Consider the following 18,925-nt stretch of genomic DNA (forward strand, 5'->3'; position numbering starts at 1 on the left):
AATTCAAACAGTTTCGAAATCAGCATTGAAAAACACGTCTTTTTTTAAAAAAAAAAAATCAAAATTCGTGAGGTGCGTGGTAAAGTGCATTTTAGCCCACACTTGTAAGACTAAGACAACAAATGTGTACCGTCCTCTTAAAAATTTATACAATATGGAAATATATTTTTCTATTTAAAATAATATTTTTATAAAAAGAATAATGGATATTATTGCACCTATTGTATGTGTTCAAATAATTAAACGGTGTTCTAGATTCTAGAATATAGATATTAAATGTTTTTCTGCTGTCTGCAATCATCGTACATGGATTGCTCATAGCAAAATTATCAAATGCATTTCTAAAAATAGACATGTGAGTTGGGAATTATATAATAAAAGTCATACTAATATAACAGTCTAGTACAAATTATTTATTATTTGCCTAAAATATATCAGTAATAATTAGAGCTTTTTGTTGCTTATAGATGGTTTTAAAATTTCTTTATTTTACGAATACCTAAGTGTTTCATACCCATTTGTTTTACTATTTGTCGTTGGTTTTTTCGAACTATTCCGGGCGGACGAGTCAATTTTAAGAAAAAACTATTCGATGTATATGAACGACCATATCATTGCCAAAATCTGTGATTTCGTTTCAAAACAAAAAATATGGATAAAAATCGTCCAATATAATACAACCATTACAACTGGGTAAACATATTTTTAATGCTCTTAATTTAATTATTTGTTTAAATGCATTTTTGTTTGCTTATTTTAAATTTTTGCATATTTTAAGTGCATATTTGGACAATAATCGGTGCATAAATGCATGCATATTTTGTACGTTTTTAGTGCATATAATTTGGAGCCCTAGTAATATCTAACCATAATTATTATGTTCGGACGTTGTACAAATTCAAAGAAAAGTGAATTTTTACACATCACAAAATGGTACACAAGGTTTTAGTAGAGAATATACCTAGGTGTTATAATTTTTTACGAATTTAAAAATGAAGAATTTTTTAATAATCAAAAGATGTATTATCTTGTTTATTTATGTGGGACCCCCATTTCACCGAATATACCTAAATTGGCCCCCGCTTAAAAGGTAATACCTACTACCCAATAGCGATCAAATGTTACAAAATATTATTGTTTATAGCTTTATTTGAAGATGGAGATGTACCCGGCGAACGTATGTTTAGTTTTCAGTCCAAACAAAATAAAACTCCATCATGTATAAAAAAAAACATAACTTCACAAGATAGCAAAAATCTCCAATATCATAAAAAAGATGATCGAAGAATGGTTAAAATTCCTATTGAAGGTAAATTATTATAATTATTAAGGCTTGTTACATATTATTATTTATTATACTACTGAAACCATAAAACATAAATTACTTGTAATTTAGTGTAAGCAATAGGTTCAAACAAAAATAATGTAATCAATAATCATGATTATATTAAAAATGCATAATATAATATATTATAGATATAATCAGGCACAGTCCCAGAATCTTTATTGTAGAGGGAGGGGGGGGGGGTAAATTTTGAATTGAATATATTGTATACAATAAAATCAGTCTTTTGATACACTTACAATTTAAAGTTACAAATAATAATTTAAAATGGTCAGAATATAGAAAAAGGCAATCCTTCTTTATTTATGTAATTAAATTAATAATAAGGTAAACATAAAACAATTAAAACATGTTATAAAATCATTATTTTAGATAAATAGTCAATTTCGTTAAAAAAAGACAATTTAAGATTCACTGTTTCTATAAAAAAAATTATGAGACATTAAATTAATTAGAATTAGCTTTACCTATTTAAATTTAAAATTGAATGATTGTCGTAAAATGTTGAAATGTTGAATCATTTTTACATTTCATCATACGTAACCGAAAACAATATCTAATACTATCTATTAATATCACAAAAAGGCTACTAAAAATTGAGTAAAGACTGTCTTTATTTATTGTTTAGTTAGCTATATGAGTATTTGTTGAAATGCTCTGCGTTAATTTATTTTTGAAATTAAAAAAAAAATGTATTTTTGTCAAAAACTAAGGTTGCTTAGACTAGGTAGCTCATTTTTTTTTCCCCCAATTATTTTGAAGTGCTGAGAATTTTCGAAAAATCTCCTACTTGATAAAACTTGCTTCCAGAAAGAAAATCACCCTCAAAGTTGATAAATAACAATCAAATGATTTTTTTCTACTATAAAACAATTAAAACATGTAGCACAGACAAAAGAAAATCTCAGTAAAATTAATAAATAGGTACATTCATCGCTGAAATTCTAAAATGTTAAAACCGGATTTTGATGAATTTCCTACAAATTTTAAAATTAAAAAAAAAATTAAGCCTGCTATTTCTAAATTTTTTGATTGAGTAATGAAAAACTTATGATGATTGTATTAAATTGTCATGTTTTTTTACTCAAAAAACCAGTGGTTACTGGTTATACTTTCATGAATTTTAATTGCCATTAAATTTCACAAATAGTGCCAAAATATAAAGTTCTAATTTTAGATTCTGAGCGAAGTGATAAATGTATTGTTGATTATATAATAGTATATGTCTTGTTTTGTGTCTGTATGAACACTTTTTTCAGTAGAAAAAAACATTGATAATTCGATATTAAACTTAAATATATTTTCTGGAAATAAGTAGTTGGTACTTTGGGGTATAAAAAGTACAAAATTCTTAGTAATTTTCAAGTCCAGAAAAACAGAAAAAAAAAGGTATAAATATAGTTTTGACACTAGTGAAAAAAATAAGAATACAATAAAACGCATTGTTATGGAAAGTCCCCCTATTATGCCACAAACAATATGTATGTAATATATTTTTAAAATTAAAAAAATAAAACCTAACCTTTAAAACATTGTTTTATGGTCTCGTTATCAATGCAACTTTCCTGTAACCTAACCGCCGAGGATAACAAAGGATTACTATAACATTAAATTCAAATTTAACTCATCCATTACAGTGACTCACTGGTTAATACACACTTTACCATTTTGGTTTTAGGTTTCTCTGATGATGAAAGTGAAGTTAAATCAAAAAATCCTTATAAAAAAACAACTAGATCATCAGTTTTATCCAAAGTTAAAAATGAAGTATCAGACAATGGTGATAAATAGAATATAAAATTATGTTTACATAAATTATTTATAACGAATTATTCAAATGTTACAGACTCTCCAAAAGTAACTGATAGCAAATTTGGTTATGAAACACCTAAAAAATTAAAAAAATTACATTCTATGAATAGTTTTGAACACATATCAACAAAAACACCAAGAACTGTTCGGAAACAGATTGCAAAAGGTTAATACTTGATTGAACTATACATAAACTAAAATAATGGTCAACAAAATATTAATTTATCCTTTTCAGGAATAGCGCATCAAAAATTTGAACAACTTAATGAATTTAACGATTCAGATTACAGTGACAGTGATGAAAGTGACAGTGATTCTAGTATTCATACTAATCTTAAAACTATTCAGCCAGAGGTTTCATTAAGAAGATCTACTAGAAAGAAAGAAGTTCCTTTTGTAAGCATTTTTTTTTAAATTGTAAAATTACATATTTATGTTTTTATTTTATAATATATTTTCTAGATATATAAATCAGATGAATATTTTCTATCCAAATCTGCTAAATCTGTGAAAAAGTCTAAGACATCAGACAATACATTGAAACTATTGAAAAACCCCGTTTTAGACAAAGAACAGGTCGATGAACTATCAGGAAATTCTTATACTAAACATGATAAAAAGTTAAAGTCAATGTACACAGATATTGTGTCAAATTTTCCATATTGGATGTCTTTGCTAAAGTAATTAATTACTATTATTCTTTGTATTCAAATTATTGTGTCATTCAGTATTTTGACTGTTTAGGGAAGGATTTAATTTACTTCTTTACGGACTTGGTTCAAAAAGACAAATTATTAATGATTTTCGAATGTCTGTATTAGCGGAAGAATCTGTATTGGTGATTAATGGATTTTTTCCAGGACTGACAATGAAAGAAGTACTAATTTTATTCATTTTATAATAAATTTTTTTATTATTTACATCTTTTATTTTAAAATATTTTGTTTCATATTATTTTGTAGATACTTGAATCTATAACAATTGATTTATTAGATCTTGAGAGTTGTCCAGGAAGTTCTGAACTCGCGATCCAGCAAATTGAAGAAAAACTAAAATTAAAGACTTCTGAACATATTTATATTCTTATTAACAATTTGGATGGTGTTGAATTGCAAAACTACAAAGCACAGCATGTAATTTCGAGGATTTGTTCATTAAAAAAAGTACACTTAATAGCATCTATGGATAGAGTAAATTCTGCTTTAAGTTAGTGTTGATCTGTTTGAATTTGCTAATACCTAAATCTTTATGGTATATTAAACTTTATTAAACTATATTAAACATTTTTCAGTGTTTGATAATACAAAACTTGGGGATTACAATTTTATTTGGATGGACTGTACCAATTTTTTACCATATACGGTTGAAACTAATTTTATACAATCCTTAATGGTAAAAAACATTGGAACACAACATTCATTATCAGGATTGAATAATGTTTTCAAATCACTTCCATCCAATGCTAAAAGTATCTTATTATTACTGATTAAAAATCGAATAGAAAATAAAAATGATAAAAAATATGGAGGTAATTTATATTATTCTTATATTTATTATAAAATAATTTATATGTGTATATTATATTTCAATGTAGGAGTTCCATTCTCAACCTTATATCATTGGTGCCGTCAACGGTTTCTAGCTAGTACAGATCTAGCTTTGAGAAGTCAGTTAACTGAATTTGTTGATCATGAATTGGTAAAATGGAAACGTGATGCTGATGTGCTCTATGTTCCTGTAGATGTGGATATACTTGCTCAGTTTTATAAGCAAAATGAAGAAGACGATGAATAAATTCTATGTTTGGTATATTTTGTTTTAAAATTCCAAATAGAATAATTTTTTTTAATATTTAAAATAATATAATATACAACATACAATAAAAATGTATTTTTATTTATTTAACTATTCTATGATTACATAATTTTTATTTGTGAACATTAACTCATATTATTGTACGGAACATATTACTGACTAGATCTACATTCAAAAATTTTGAATTTTCATAACTTATGCCCATACCTATAACAAAAAAGTTGTTCATATATTTAATATATTTTATATTAGTTAATCACATGTTTATATGAACACAAAGCATGGTTATTTCAAAGTATTAATTTATATCACATTTTTAAAAAAAAATTCTATACTCGTGCCATTGAGAGAGCGCTACTGGTTGGCACCCAAAACTCGTCCGATCTCGCGCATTCCCACCACTAAATCTGCCTGTACGCTAGCCGCCGCCACCGTCATTGCTATAGGGTAGAGTGGGAGAAATTTGGGTACAAAAACGCGGAGCTCGTTCATTTGGATGTGCCAATGAGTAGCGCTCTCTGAATGGCACTAGTTAGATACATAACGGAACTTAAGATTTTAAAATCTGTTTGATAATGTTCATTGGAATTTGATAAGACTTGTATTGGATAAAGTTTCACAATTTGAATAATAAAAAATAGTTTAGCAATTCAGTATGTATCAATATGTTTTTATAAAAATTTAAGTTATAAACTCCTGAATTATTTAATCAGTCAATATACATACACGTAAAGAAGCATCCCAACTGGCAGAAGCTAATGCTGTTCCATCAGGTGAAAGTTTTATACTTGTAACTCGATTTTCATGTCCATATAACAAACTCACTCTTTCACATTTTAAGCTATCCCAAGCATTTATTGTATAATCTGTATAGCCTCCAAATAATATTCTACCTAAAAAACATAATATAAGTATTATATTAATACTAGCTGAAATATCTGGCTTTGTCCAAGTGTAAAATATTTGCGTATCACCATACACACCTCCCCATTCCAATCTATAATATCTTAGACTTATGAGATTCATATAATATAATAGGTACCGTGAAAATTGCAAGCATCAAGCTATCATTAGTTAGGCTCTATGATGATAAGTTTGTGAGTCAGTCAGGACATGTTCGATTATATTATAGCCATCTCGCTGGCATTGCCCGTGAGACACGCTTGCGATTATGCCATCAGTATATTTTCAGGCCCAGCGAGGTACGTAGTACAAACTTAATCACTGTTTTATTGACTCATTGTTTATGATCTACATGTGTTAGTTCCCGCCTTCCCGGTGCGAAGGTCAAAAAGTTAGTGTTGGGAATTCCATTTTTACTAAGTTATGTGGTTTTGACCAAATATAATATACCTACAGGTCTAAAATTATATTCAATCATAACCAATAGCAACCTTACAATAAATAAAAATATATTACAAAGTGTTCGAAAAGCCCAAACTTTTTTTATGGTGAATATAAGCATATATTATAATATAGACACAATTTCAATAAAAAAAAACTGAGGGTGCTTAAGATCTGCATTTTCTGGCAGTAATGTTTTTTTTTTTTAGCAAAAATGTTTTATAAGTTATAACAATTTAACGTTGAACAATTGGTAGTTTATATTTATATTTTCATTATTAATGTAATGTTAGTTACAATATTGTAAAAAAAGTTCAATAAATTATCTGCAATTACTTGTGTACATTTGGATATATATTATTTTAAATGATATTTTTTAAATGTATCAAATCCAAATCTTGGAACTTAGAACTGATTAGAGAATACTGAATAGTATAGGGCTTTAAATGAAAAGTTTTGATTTTGATTTAATTTCTTTATATTGATATTTGTTTTTTCTAAACAATATTATAAACGCGCGAGAAGGTTGAAGTCGTTAAGTAAAAAAATAAAAAGGTCATTTAAAAATATTTTTTTTCTGAAATTAATTAGCAACTTTAACTATAAACAAAAATATATTATGACAGAGGGGCCACTTTATTGTTTTCGCCTTCCAAATTTCCTACTTTACCGATGGATTTTCCTAAAATTTTCTTTCAAAAAAATCTTATCCTGATAATTACGAACAGAACAAATCAGCCGCGTTGTTTCTGAGATTGGCTGTTCCAAAGTATATAAGTATACAAGTAGTTTCACGTTTATATGGTAGAAGAAAGATTAATTAATTAATTAAATTTCTTAAATTTATGAAAAATATATTTTATATAATGAATTAGGAAATCATTATAAACATTTGTGATATATTGTACAATGTGTGGTACCATTAATGTAAGACACTATTCATAATCGGACACTTGTTGACAAGTCTTATTTTATAATATGTACATAATTAATATTGTGTAATTGCTACTTAGTTCAAATAAAACTTACCACTGACTGAAAAGTCTATAGAATTAACTCCAAACAAAATACTTTCTTTTGAATATACAGCAACTTCTTTGTCTGCTCTTAAGTCATACATTCGACACTAATAAATTAAGAATACATTAGAGTCTAACGATTAGACAATAATAATAAAAAAAAATAATGGTTCTTATTACTGTAGAATCATCCGATCCAGATGCTACAGCATCTCCACTTGGATGATATTTAACACTATTTATGTCAGAAAGATGACCTTCAAATGATTGAACACTTTGACCAGTTCTCATATCCCACAATAGTAACATTTTGTCACAACTCTAAGAAAAAGAAATGATTAATTTAAAATAAATATTTTCAAGTAAAAAAAATAAAAACTATTAACATATATTATGATTAGGTCTAGAGACTTAGTTAGAATGTTTTCTATTAATTATTCAAAACAGCTTTGTGGTAAAAACAATATTATTTCATTTTACTAATAGTTCATAAGACATTTTTATGCATATTTTACTTTATATAAGTGTTTTATTGTTGAGATTATTATTCACCATGGGTTATATATTTGTGTAGTACAATGTGTATGCTACATAATATATAGTGGCACACAAAGAGTTAATTTATATGGGTGCTACAATTATTTTATATCGCTCAAAGATGTCTATGTCAGAAAATATATTATTCAATATTTCTTTTGTGTCAATTTCATCAGTCGAATATGTTTCTCAATACTCATGATACTTAGGTTGGTGATACACGCTGATTGTACCATACGGTTTCTTAGCTAACTTCTTAATCATTGCATCAAAGAAAAACTATTTTAAATGGAAAATTAAAATAATAACACAGATTATATAACATATATACAGTTTTATATAATCTGTGATAATAACTTACACCTGATATAAAAGTATTGCCAATTTCTGATGGCGACAAATCAATGGACATTATGTCACCTGTATGGCCGTGGAAAGATTGTAACATTTGACCTGACTCAACATCCCAAAGTGCAGCAGTAGCATCTCCACTACCAGTCAAAATCTTAAAAAAAAAATAGAATATAACATAAAAATGTATGCTAATATAATATTAAATGTATTGTTAACACTAGTAAAAAACGATGATAGGAAAAAAGACTTGGGGGGAACTAAAAAACAAAAAAACTGAAAAATCAATGCCTTATATTTAATATCTGTCACACCTCCTGCACTATACTATATACTTTACACGCTGTAATAAAAAAAAATAATAATACTATAAGATCATATTTTATTTGATTATATCACGCTCTGACACCTATAATAATATATGTATAAGCTGTAGGTAAAAACCAAAAATTATTGTTTTTCTTTTTTTGTCTACCCTTGTGGTTCTGTACTATACTATACAATTGAACTATATAATAGCTGGTATATACTAGTGACTTTATCATCATTTTATCTAAGATTTTCCACACCAAACTAACATATGTTAGGTATAAAATGTGAATTATAGAAGATTATACATTTTTATTAGCATATTTTTCATACAAAATTAACATAATATCATACATTCATAATAATTAATAAAACATTTTTTTTTCGATTACTATTCATACAGAGTGATTATATAAGTTTTAATTAAAATGTTCCAAATTGTATATTATTTCATCAGTCTTATGAACTCTTTTTCCTCCCGAGACTTTTTTTCCGTTTTCCATAAAAACTATATACTACCTGTTGATCTGAATTTGGAAATAAGCAACATGACATGAAATTTGTATGTGTACCAACAGTTTTCTTTTTAGCAGATGGATCTTCTTCAGGATTGGATATATTGAACACTGTTACTTTGTTATCCAAACCACTTAAAATACAAAAAATGAATTTTTTTATTAATTAAAATTATTTGTGTTTTGATATTTAATCTAAATGTCTACATTAAATTAAGAAGTAATAATTTATTAATAATAATAATAACCAGCCATAATTGATGTGGAGTTTTCCCATTATTATTTAAAATAAAATACATTACAAAAATCAATGATCTACCCTATACATCTTACCCGCATGCAACCAAGTTGCCTGATGGCGAATAGGCACATGCCATCACCCAAGTAGTTGGCATTGTAACAGTTTGTTCTTTTGCAGATGTAAATGCATCCCAAATTAGTAATTTACCATCCTAGCATTTGTATGCACCGACACCAAGCAAGCATATTTTATTAAAAACTTTTGCACGTTTATAAATATATATTATGTACCTGTGAAGATGAAACAATATGCCGTTTATCCGGAGACCAATCACAACATAACATTTTAGCTTGGTTTCCTTTTAACAAACGTCTAGGTTTTATATTTAGAAATGTAACTTCCTCTAATCGTTCCGCAACATTTGCCACTATAATATAAGTCATCAATAACAATTTAACATAGCAAACAAATATTATAATTTTAATAGCAAATTAAGTACATGTCACATCGTTAAGTTTTTTTCTTTCTTCTTCAAGCTTGTGTTTTAGGCAGTCAGCTTCACGACTTAATAATTCAACTGTTTCAGTTCGAGTATTTACGTCTAATGCCATGTCCAAATTCCAAATGTTTCTCAATGCAATATCTGCCAGTGGTGGTGCTACTGAATACGACTTACAGTCTTTCATTAAGCAAAATTGTTGAATTGTTTATGTTCTGTAAAGATCATTAAATATATTAAAATAATAATTGTTCTAATATTTTATAACTATTAACTTTTAAACTAGTAAAAATATGTACATTATATTAATATTTAACCATAGTCCATAATTACTAAGCAAACAATAATTGGTACAAGCTATACATTATTATTTATATATTTATGAAAATGCTACTATATACAATAAAGTTAAGAATATTTATTCTTGAAATATATTGTTAGGTTAGTTTAAAAAAATAATAAAGATAATAATATACAAATTACAAAGTGATTTCAATCATACATAACTCAATTTTCCCGCTAAATAATGAATTTAATAAAAATTTAGGTTTTTGAAATTTTTAAGTATACTTGAGTATTCTTAAGGATTTAAGGTTTATAATTTCATATGTTTAAATTTTGTACATAATTTCATAGAGTATCCCGTGACAACACAAACATATTATTTTAAATGATGACTACTTTTTAATGTAAATTGTCAATCGTATGAACCTAAGATTTGGTATAAAATAATAAGTCCATGACAATAGGTTTAGAAGTTAATATGGTGTAAGGAGTAAGAACTATGATAAATTGACACTTGTAGTAATTAATATTTATCTTCTAATATTTTATAATTTATAAAACTGTTTGTGTACCCTGATTAAATATTACATATATTTTATTTTTTTGTAAAGGTATATGAATAGCACAAGCATGCGCACGGGACAGAAGATACAGCATAATATTGAATTATGGGCCGCAGTCAACTTCCATAAAATGATATAGAATGTACATTATGATTTATAATTAAAAACAATTTTATATTATTTTTAGAAAATATGTAGAAACGTTTCTACTGTCAACCTCATTAATATTTTGATTTTATGGGGGTTCCCCCTCCTAATTATAAGCTTAGTGGCCCCTTTTCCACCAAATGAAAAAAAGATTAATTTCGCACTTTTTTCTACGTCAATAATTACTAATTAATGTGAAATTAAATGACCTATTTCGAAAATGTACACAAAAAGCCCTATTTTTAAAATATATTATTGGAAAATGGGCTCCTGAAACCTGAGACTTATGATGAATAGGATAGGTACATTTATTAGGATATATAATTAAATAACTCAGACGCTACTAGGTATTTAATCTATTATACAATATAAAGCTATTTAATCTATTATATCAAAAAAATCATCTGACCAACAATGAACGGTAAAAAAATAATTTTTTACTAAAATATTCTCTATAAATGTATAAAAATCAAAATTACCATTTGAAAATATGGTCTTTAGATATTACACTTAAAAAATCCAAATACTAGAATTCTGAATTTGAATAATAACAATTAAAGATTTAAGTGGTTGGAGAGGGGTGAAGGGAGGAGCATGCAGGCGAATTAGTAGATTTACCTATTTAATATAAAATTTTTTTTCTTAATTTATAAACTAATTTATTGAATTCTATGAAATACCTAAAGAAAGTATGTAGTACCTACTATGTAAAGGTTTTTAAGATTGAGTTGTTTTGGTTAACGACACATATCACAAAAATTGATGAAATAGCAGTTCAAAATAATTAAATCATTAGAATTATTTATTACTCATGCCTTCATGAGGTAAGACATAGGACAATACAACCATATTACAAACATAATATTTAGCTTATCTACAAAACAATTTTGCTGTGTACACTAGGTTAATTGTAAACAGTGGTATTGCCTGAACAGGTTTTCGTGGGGGGCCGGGCCCAACTATATAAACAAATAAATAAATTATTATTTATGTTTTGATATTATTTGAGTCACATTTTATTTTAAATTTAAAATGTCAATACTATGTTAAAATTATTTACATTAAAATCACTCGTTCTTTTTCCAAAATTATAAAATGTCAGTATAATTATTATTAATTCAATTTAAATTCATTGCCTACAATATTATAATATTTATCAGTCAAATTTAGTCCTATGATTTCCCTGGGCCTAATTTCCTATCTTAATAATTGACTGGGACGAAAAGTCCATGGACTGGTTTTTTTTACGGAGACGAAACGTCTGTTTATCCTTCTTTTCATACAAAGTATAAATTTGAAATGGTACCAATGTCAGGATATAAAGGAACTACATTTGGGTTTTTATTAAATTGATGTTTAAAAATATAGAAGGAAGCCACAATTCTTTTTTTTTAAACTCATTTTCAATAACAATCACAATTTTTCTATGAGCTTTTACAATTTAAAGTGATAATTATCGAATAAGTGAGTTAAAGGTTTATTCTTTATAAAAACATTTAAATAAAAGTGGCATTTTCTTCTATAAATGTTTTAATGTCAACAAATAATACGAACAATACCTTCTGATTTGGATATTATGATCTAATATGAATAAACAAACCAAAAAATTTTAAATTTGTAATTTAAAATTGCATGCATCTGTTGTTGTTATACTATATGTTAAATGATAATATGTAAATGAAGATTTTCTGCAATTTACATTATAACTAAAATACTAAATACTATATAAAATATAAATACATAATATATTTACTGATGTTTATATATTTAAAAGCAGTGGCGGATATAGGATTTTTTTATGGGGGTACTAAATATTAAGGTCTCATATCGGGTATTATGTATACTCCATATATACTGATGGAAGACTTTTTTTTTGTCCTCAAAATGAATGTGCCTAATATTTCAACTTTAAAAACAATACTATTTAATATGGCATAAATTCACTTTAGCCCTACATTTTTTTTTTTTTTTTGAAACATGTATTTCAACAAGGTAAAAACGATGGTGCAAAAATAAATTGTGGAAATCATTATTTTGTATGTTACATTCTTCCAAAGTTAGGGATTTTGTATATTTACATGCATACGCACAACACCGTACTTTACTGTCACTGGACTTATAAAGAATTTTGAATTTTTTTTTTACGTATTTTAACAAGTTAAAAAAGAGAGTGAAATCAGTAGTATATTTATGTTTCACTGGACATCCTTTTTTCAATTTGTTTGATTTAAGCATGCTGAAAACGATAGTGAAGTCAGAATTTTCCGATCGAACTTAGTTCTGAAGTTTTAGCTATTTGAAGTCATTCATGGTGGTTTTACATAATAAGTTAAGGGATATTTTCAATTTTAATTGTCTGAGTGACGACAGCGAACAAGTAACCATGCCGCCGTCAGATGTATATCAAAATACTATAAATTTAAATTATTAGGTATAACTAAGTCTGACTGCAAAATTCTGACTTCACAATCGTTTTTGCATGCTTAACTACATAGATACGTTAAAAAAATCAAAATTTGTTTTAGGTCCTGCGAGCGGCAGTACCTAATGTACAGGGTTGTGCGCATGCATATAAACGAAAAATTGCAAACTGTGGAAGGATATAATACTTCCAAAATAATGATTTCCGCCAATTAATATTTTCACCTTTGTTCTTGACTTGTTGAAATACGTATGTTTCAAGAAAAAAAATAATTAAAAAATAATTTTAGGTAGCTAGAGTGAATTTGTTCCTCAATAAATTGTTTAGTGCAGCGTTTCTAGCCTTTCAGCGTTAGGGAAAAACTACCTATGAATTTTTTTTTTAGTACTTTAGTACTAAATATTTTTAGAAATGTCCTCAGCCTACTGAAAAATACAATATACACGTTGTGTAGAGTATTTGTTTTCCAGGAAGTAACATGCCAAGGGGGGTGCTATAGTACCCCCCTCTGGATCCGCGCCTGTTTAAAAGTAATTTATTCATGATAGATAATATTGAACATACTAAAAATAATGTAAAATAAACAAATACAAAAATTAAGACATAGTACAAATTATTCTTTAGGACTATCATTTTATATTAATGATGACATGTTGTGACTCGAAAAATACTATCATTAGGCAAGTAGAGAAGTGGTTTGGGATACAATTTCTGTTGCAATACACAATCAATAAATTGGAAGCTGGGTGGTTAATTGAACATTTACTGACTGTAATGTATAATGTTAATTTTTGATAAAGTAGGTAAAAAATTATAATTATTGTTGTTGGAATTCATTAAGTTTTCCATTAACAGTTACTTATCACAAATTTCAATTAAATTGGGTGGATAGGCATGTTATTCTCAAACCTCCTCGGGTAAATATAATTAAGAGATAGATTGTGTCAGAGGTAGTTTCTTGGTAGGTAGTTTAGACAGTCTTTTTGAATGTTTTTAATCAAACAACAATCACTTAACAGTAACATTAATATATTTAACTCAGGGAATAAATGTTATCTTAAAATTATAATACAAGGATTTCCATATTTAAGTTAGAGTAAAATAATATTTGTAAAGTGATGAATACTATTTTTACCAGTACTTGTACAATATTACGATATATTATTTTTTATCTATAACCTAATAACTATTCTAATATATTTGATTTTTTTTTTTTATCTATTTAGGCTCAATAATTGATGTAACAAAATTACAATTTTTCATTAAATAAAACCAAGTTGAAATATAGTATATTATCTAATTCATATTCTCTTTCCTAATTGTTAAACAAAAAACATAATATTGTAAAAATAAAAACCATTCTAAATATTATTTAAGCATTAAATAAAAAATAATATGATATTAAATATTTATAATAATAACATAATGTAATATATTATGATCCGTACCGTCATAGTTTCATCCAAGTAGAGACAGAGAGAATGATAGAGAGTGAGAGAATGAGTGAGTGTGAGAAAGAGTGAGTGCAAAGGGCAGAATCTTTAAACGCTTACCTCGTTCAACTTATCTCCTATTCAGGAAAATCTCCAATGAAAAGAATCATTTCACCGAACCAACTCAAGAACAATTTTTATCATTGAACCTGAAATCCTCTCAACGACGACAAAGGCAATATAGAATTTATAATCAATATGTAAGCATCACCGACTTGACCGCCCGTATAGAAGGAGTGTACAAACACCAGCCTGCGAGTATAGAACAAGGCAGCAACACAGCTGGACAATTTTGAGTTTTCTCAGATTTTAATGATTTTATTTCGTATTATCAAAAAACTGTCCAAGCTGAGCAACATTTTCAGCATTTCTCACAAAATTCCGTTTTTATCATCTACGGCAGATGATCTACCGTTTCGAGTACAGAAAATTGGTTTGTGATAGTGTCAGTTATTCCACGGTAACTGGTAGGCCCCTGATAACGATAAACAACTTTTAATAAAAAAAAAACACTAGTTACTTGATGTCTTGACTCTTGATAGTTATTAGTTGTTAAATACCTATATGTTACCACGAATTAAAATACTGTATTAGTAATACTAATACTAATAATAAACTAATTTAGTATACTTGTCTGTGATAGTTGCTACTAAGTACTTATACTGTAACCGTCTTCAGACTTCTTTTAAAAAATAAAATAGTTCTTTCATTATTTCAGATTTGTTATTTTCATTTTTACTCTTTTGGTATTAAAAAATTATTTATTATTAACTTATAACGAAATATTGTAATAATACTTGAACATAAAATTATCATTTATTTTCTATGTTCTACGTAAATGTTATTGTCCATAGTATACGACGGAGTAACCGTCATTCACAATCATGAATAAATAACAATTAAAAATCTAATTTTTTATTTTTTATTCATTTTAATGCTATATTACCAGTACTGTTGTTTTCTAAACCTATTGTTTGGCAGCAACCACTGTCCACTGTATACAACAGAATTACAATAATTATAATATTTCATATTCGAATCCTCGTTTAAAATGGAACTTACAAACGATCAAAGGAAACGTATAGAAGAAAATAGGAAAAAAGCATTGCTAATAAGACATGAAAAATCAAAAGCTAGATCAACTGTACAACCTTACCAAAAGTATGAGATTTGTTTTAAAAATATATACTTTAACTATAATACATATTAATAGCTGTTACATACACCAACTTTTAATAATTAACGTGTTTTGTTGAAGACCCATATTACATCAATCAAAGATAGATAAAAGTCTTCAAATAACAGTTGCCGGTCAATCATACGTAGACACAGAAGCTGGATTTCTACTTAACGAGGATGATCTATCAGAAAAAAAGAAACCGGTATGATAAACGATGGAGTTAAGGATTAATAATTAATATGATCATTTCTTAGGGTCACTTAAATTTAATGTAATTAAATTGTAAATGTATTACACAAATCTATTGCACTTATTAACATAAATATGTATTAATATGTGTATATTAAAGTATAATATAATACATATTTATAGTAATTGTACACATTGTACACATATACTTGCACATGTAAGGTAGGTATGCTTATATTTTTTTAATTTAAAGTTTTATCAACACTTATTTAGCCTGTAACCCACTGGACCCACAATGAACTACTGTTTATGAACTATTTTATAAGAATCTGAGATAAAAAAAATTTATCAATTCCAGATATCTAAAACTTGAAAATCCTCGGTAGGTTACATCCTACAAATACGGTTATTTTTACTTAGATAAAGTATACATACATGATACATTATTAGTTATTATTTAGGTTAAACCAAGTGCATTTTTGAAACTAATTAATATATGTATGATTTATTTAATTTAGATAATAGCATCAATGGCAAATCCAATATTATCAAAAACTGAACAGCCTATATGTCTTGAATGTAATCACGAATTTGGTATTTCTTATTTAATGACAAATTTTGACCATCCTGTATGTGATAGATGCAAGTATGTAATATACATATAAATTTAGGTTTAAAAAAAAATAGATTATAATTTAGTAGGTATATTATGGACTATGGTCTATAAAAACTTTTATATGATTACCACTGAAAATGTTTACAGAATCTATTATAATTTAAGTTACATTGTAAATTGTATAAGTTAATTATTTCCCAATTATATGTAGTCATAATTTGGTTTTAACAGGGAGAAATTTGGAAAAGAAAAATTTGATCTAATTACGAAGACAGAAGCTAAAAAAGAATATTTATTAAAAGATTGTGATATTGATTTGCGTTCACCTCCACTTAGGTTTATTCTGGGAAAAAATCCACACAATTCCAGATGGGGTGAAATGAAATTATATCTTTTACTTCAAGTAAGTGGGTAGAAATAAATTTGATATAGCAACAACTAACATGTCAACAAAAAACAAATTTGAACAATATTCCATGCTTATAGGTAGAAAAAAGAGCATTAGAAGTTTGGGGTTCCGAAGAAGAAGTTGAACGACAAATTGAATTAAAACAAGAAAAACAAAAGGCATCAAAGTTAAAAACATTTAAGAAAAAAGTCAAAGGTTTATACAAATTTATCATAACTGTTAATGCTTTTTTTTTATTTTTTTCGTATGGCGCTATGTCTCCGGTAGTACGCCCAAAGGCCTAAGTTCGGACGCCTATTTGGTAGAATTTCTATTTGGGCACCCATAGGTTTCTGCCATGTCAGGTTGGGGGATGGTGGTCTCGCCATCTAAACAGTGGCCTGCCCAGAGTGATGCCGCCCGTGTACGGGATTCGAACCGACGTCGTAGTCCACTCGGCCACTCCTTCCCCAACTGTTAATAATACCTGATACATTAATAATAGTTATTTATTTCAGAATTAAGAATGTCAACTAGAAGTAGTTTATATACCAAAGTCACAAAAGCTTCTCATCAACATGAATACGATACAGAAATATACAATGAAGAAGAAGATAATTATGAACGTACTTGCACTTCTTGTGGATTTCATGAAATTTTTGAAAAAATGTAAATAATATTATAATAGCATAAACTTCTACAAAACTACCAATTCTATTTATAACTATTATTTTTGTAAATTGTTCATTAATATTTTTTAATTTTGGCTTCCTCATATTTATGAGCTAAATATTCATAATAAAAAAATGTATCATTTAACATACAATCATTAAAATTAGTATTTATAACTGGCTGTATATCCTAACTTAACTCTTGAAAAATTGGAAAAATACAAAATATGGCGCTATTTAGGTATTATTTAATTAAAGTTAGGACCAAATTCACACATCGCAAATCACATTTAAGTATACAATAGATAATATCTGTAGAATAATGTAGTAATTTATTTGTTTATTTAATTTTTCCAAATTAAATAAATTTAAAGTAGACAATATAAAATATACAAATGTCAACACTTTTAATATATTTAAAAAAATATATCAAGACTAAGTCGTGATGAAATTATTTAAAAATCAAAAGTTGATAGTGGTTTACCGGTAAAAAAACCGGCCCCAAATTTGGTGTGGCAATTGCAGAAAAAATATAAGGTTGTACATTTGTTTTATGCCAGATACTAAAAATATGCACAAGTTTGGTGTAGTTAATGGGACATGGTGTACCAGCATCACGCACATAGATCAGTGGTGAATTTAAGTTAGTAATTCTATTACTCTATGAGTTTGAAGGACCATAGAACTTTTATCATGGGTTAACCTAAAAATAAGGCTTGAAATGTTCATTTTTAAGAATATAACGTTATCGTTTTAAACAAATTTATAAGTAGTATAACAATTATTACCAATATAATCGATTTTAACATAAATATATTTTTGGGCTGGGTATATTTTTTTTCTAACCAATTTTGTGGAACGCTTTGACTATCACCATAGAAACGAATAAAATGTAAAAACTACCTAATTCTCACTAGGTATTTATATTTTAATGGTTACTTATTAGTTATTTATACATGTTTATGATTCAAAAAGGTTCTTTAAAGAGGAAAATATTGAGTGCTAAATACAAATCTAATATAATCTAATAAATACAAATCTTTTAACAATATTTAAATAAGACAGTTGGTAATAATAGAACAATCCTCTCTTTTTAGCAGTTTCCACTTATAAATGAGTAAGTTTTAAGAGCCTTTGAAACTCACTATTGTGTATTAGTGTAAAAGATAGTACCTCAATATATG

The 18,925-nt window shown here is 27.0% G+C and overlaps 3 protein-coding genes across 6 annotated transcripts in view; 2 read left to right on the top strand and 1 right to left on the bottom strand.

The window, feature by feature from the left end:
- The window catches only part of LOC100575249 (origin recognition complex subunit 2), a 9,170-nt gene extending 4,109 nt beyond the window's left edge, over positions 1-5,061 (top strand). For 2 of the 3 annotated variants that reach the window (XM_003242117.4, XM_029486859.1), the window contains exons 4-12: positions 1,145-1,309; positions 3,024-3,125; positions 3,192-3,323; positions 3,393-3,553; positions 3,620-3,837; positions 3,902-4,034; positions 4,120-4,363; positions 4,449-4,685; positions 4,752-5,061. In XM_003242117.4, the coding sequence (XP_003242165.1) occupies positions 1,145-1,309; positions 3,024-3,125; positions 3,192-3,323; positions 3,393-3,553; positions 3,620-3,837; positions 3,902-4,034; positions 4,120-4,363; positions 4,449-4,685; positions 4,752-4,951 (1,592 nt within the window). In that variant the 3' untranslated portion in view covers positions 4,952-5,061. Of the gene's footprint in view, positions 1-53; positions 694-834; positions 1,091-1,144; positions 1,310-3,023; positions 3,126-3,191; positions 3,324-3,392; positions 3,554-3,619; positions 3,838-3,901; positions 4,035-4,119; positions 4,364-4,448; positions 4,686-4,751 lie in introns of those variants that run through there. The other variant, XM_008181386.3, reaches the window with a different exon arrangement.
- Positions 4,949-15,080, bottom strand: LOC100162789 (guanine nucleotide-binding protein subunit beta-5). 2 transcript variants are annotated; one of them, XM_001947385.5, is made up of 10 exons: positions 14,758-15,080; positions 9,788-10,002; positions 9,579-9,715; positions 9,381-9,499; positions 9,052-9,181; positions 8,234-8,377; positions 7,516-7,656; positions 7,346-7,442; positions 5,699-5,865; positions 4,949-5,179 (listed from the first exon to the last, which is right to left on the bottom strand). In XM_001947385.5, the coding sequence occupies exons 2-10, from the start codon at positions 9,972-9,974 to the stop codon at positions 5,168-5,170; spliced, it is 1,134 nt and encodes a 377-aa protein (XP_001947420.1). In that variant the 5' UTR covers positions 9,975-10,002; positions 14,758-15,080; the 3' UTR covers positions 4,949-5,167. The 2 variants fall into 2 exon arrangements, with proteins under 2 accessions (XP_001947420.1, XP_008179609.1); XM_008181387.3 differs by having other exon boundaries at positions 14,653-15,080.
- Positions 15,081-15,338: 258 nt separating this feature from the next.
- On the top strand, positions 15,339-17,893 carry LOC100158670 (DNA repair protein complementing XP-A cells-like). The gene is given in 6 exon segments (NM_001162573.1): positions 15,339-15,858; positions 15,956-16,079; positions 16,585-16,712; positions 16,914-17,085; positions 17,169-17,286; positions 17,589-17,893. Coding segments are annotated over 6 exon segments (807 nt in total). The 5' UTR covers positions 15,339-15,748; the 3' UTR covers positions 17,744-17,893.
- The last annotated feature ends 1,032 nt before the right edge of the window (positions 17,894-18,925 follow it).

This window comes from Acyrthosiphon pisum, chromosome A1 (genome assembly GCF_005508785.2).
Source record: "Acyrthosiphon pisum isolate AL4f chromosome A1, pea_aphid_22Mar2018_4r6ur, whole genome shotgun sequence".
Classification (NCBI taxonomy): domain Eukaryota; kingdom Metazoa; phylum Arthropoda; class Insecta; order Hemiptera; family Aphididae; genus Acyrthosiphon; species Acyrthosiphon pisum.

What these genes read in the sequence shown, in the direction of transcription:
- LOC100162789 (XM_001947385.5), bottom strand. Translation starts at nt 9,974, where the DNA reads ATGAAAGACTGTAAGTCGTATTCAGTAGCACCACCACTGGCAGATATT. An exon ending in ATATTGTTTCATCTTCACAG is followed by an intron (nt 9,500 to 9,578) that starts GTACATAATATA and finishes TACAAATGCTAG; the next exon opens with GATGGTAAATTACTAATTTG. An exon ending in TATAGACTTTTCAGTCAGTG is followed by an intron (nt 5,866 to 7,345) that starts GTAAGTTTTATT and finishes TATGTTTTTTAG; the next exon opens with GTAGAATATTATTTGGAGGC.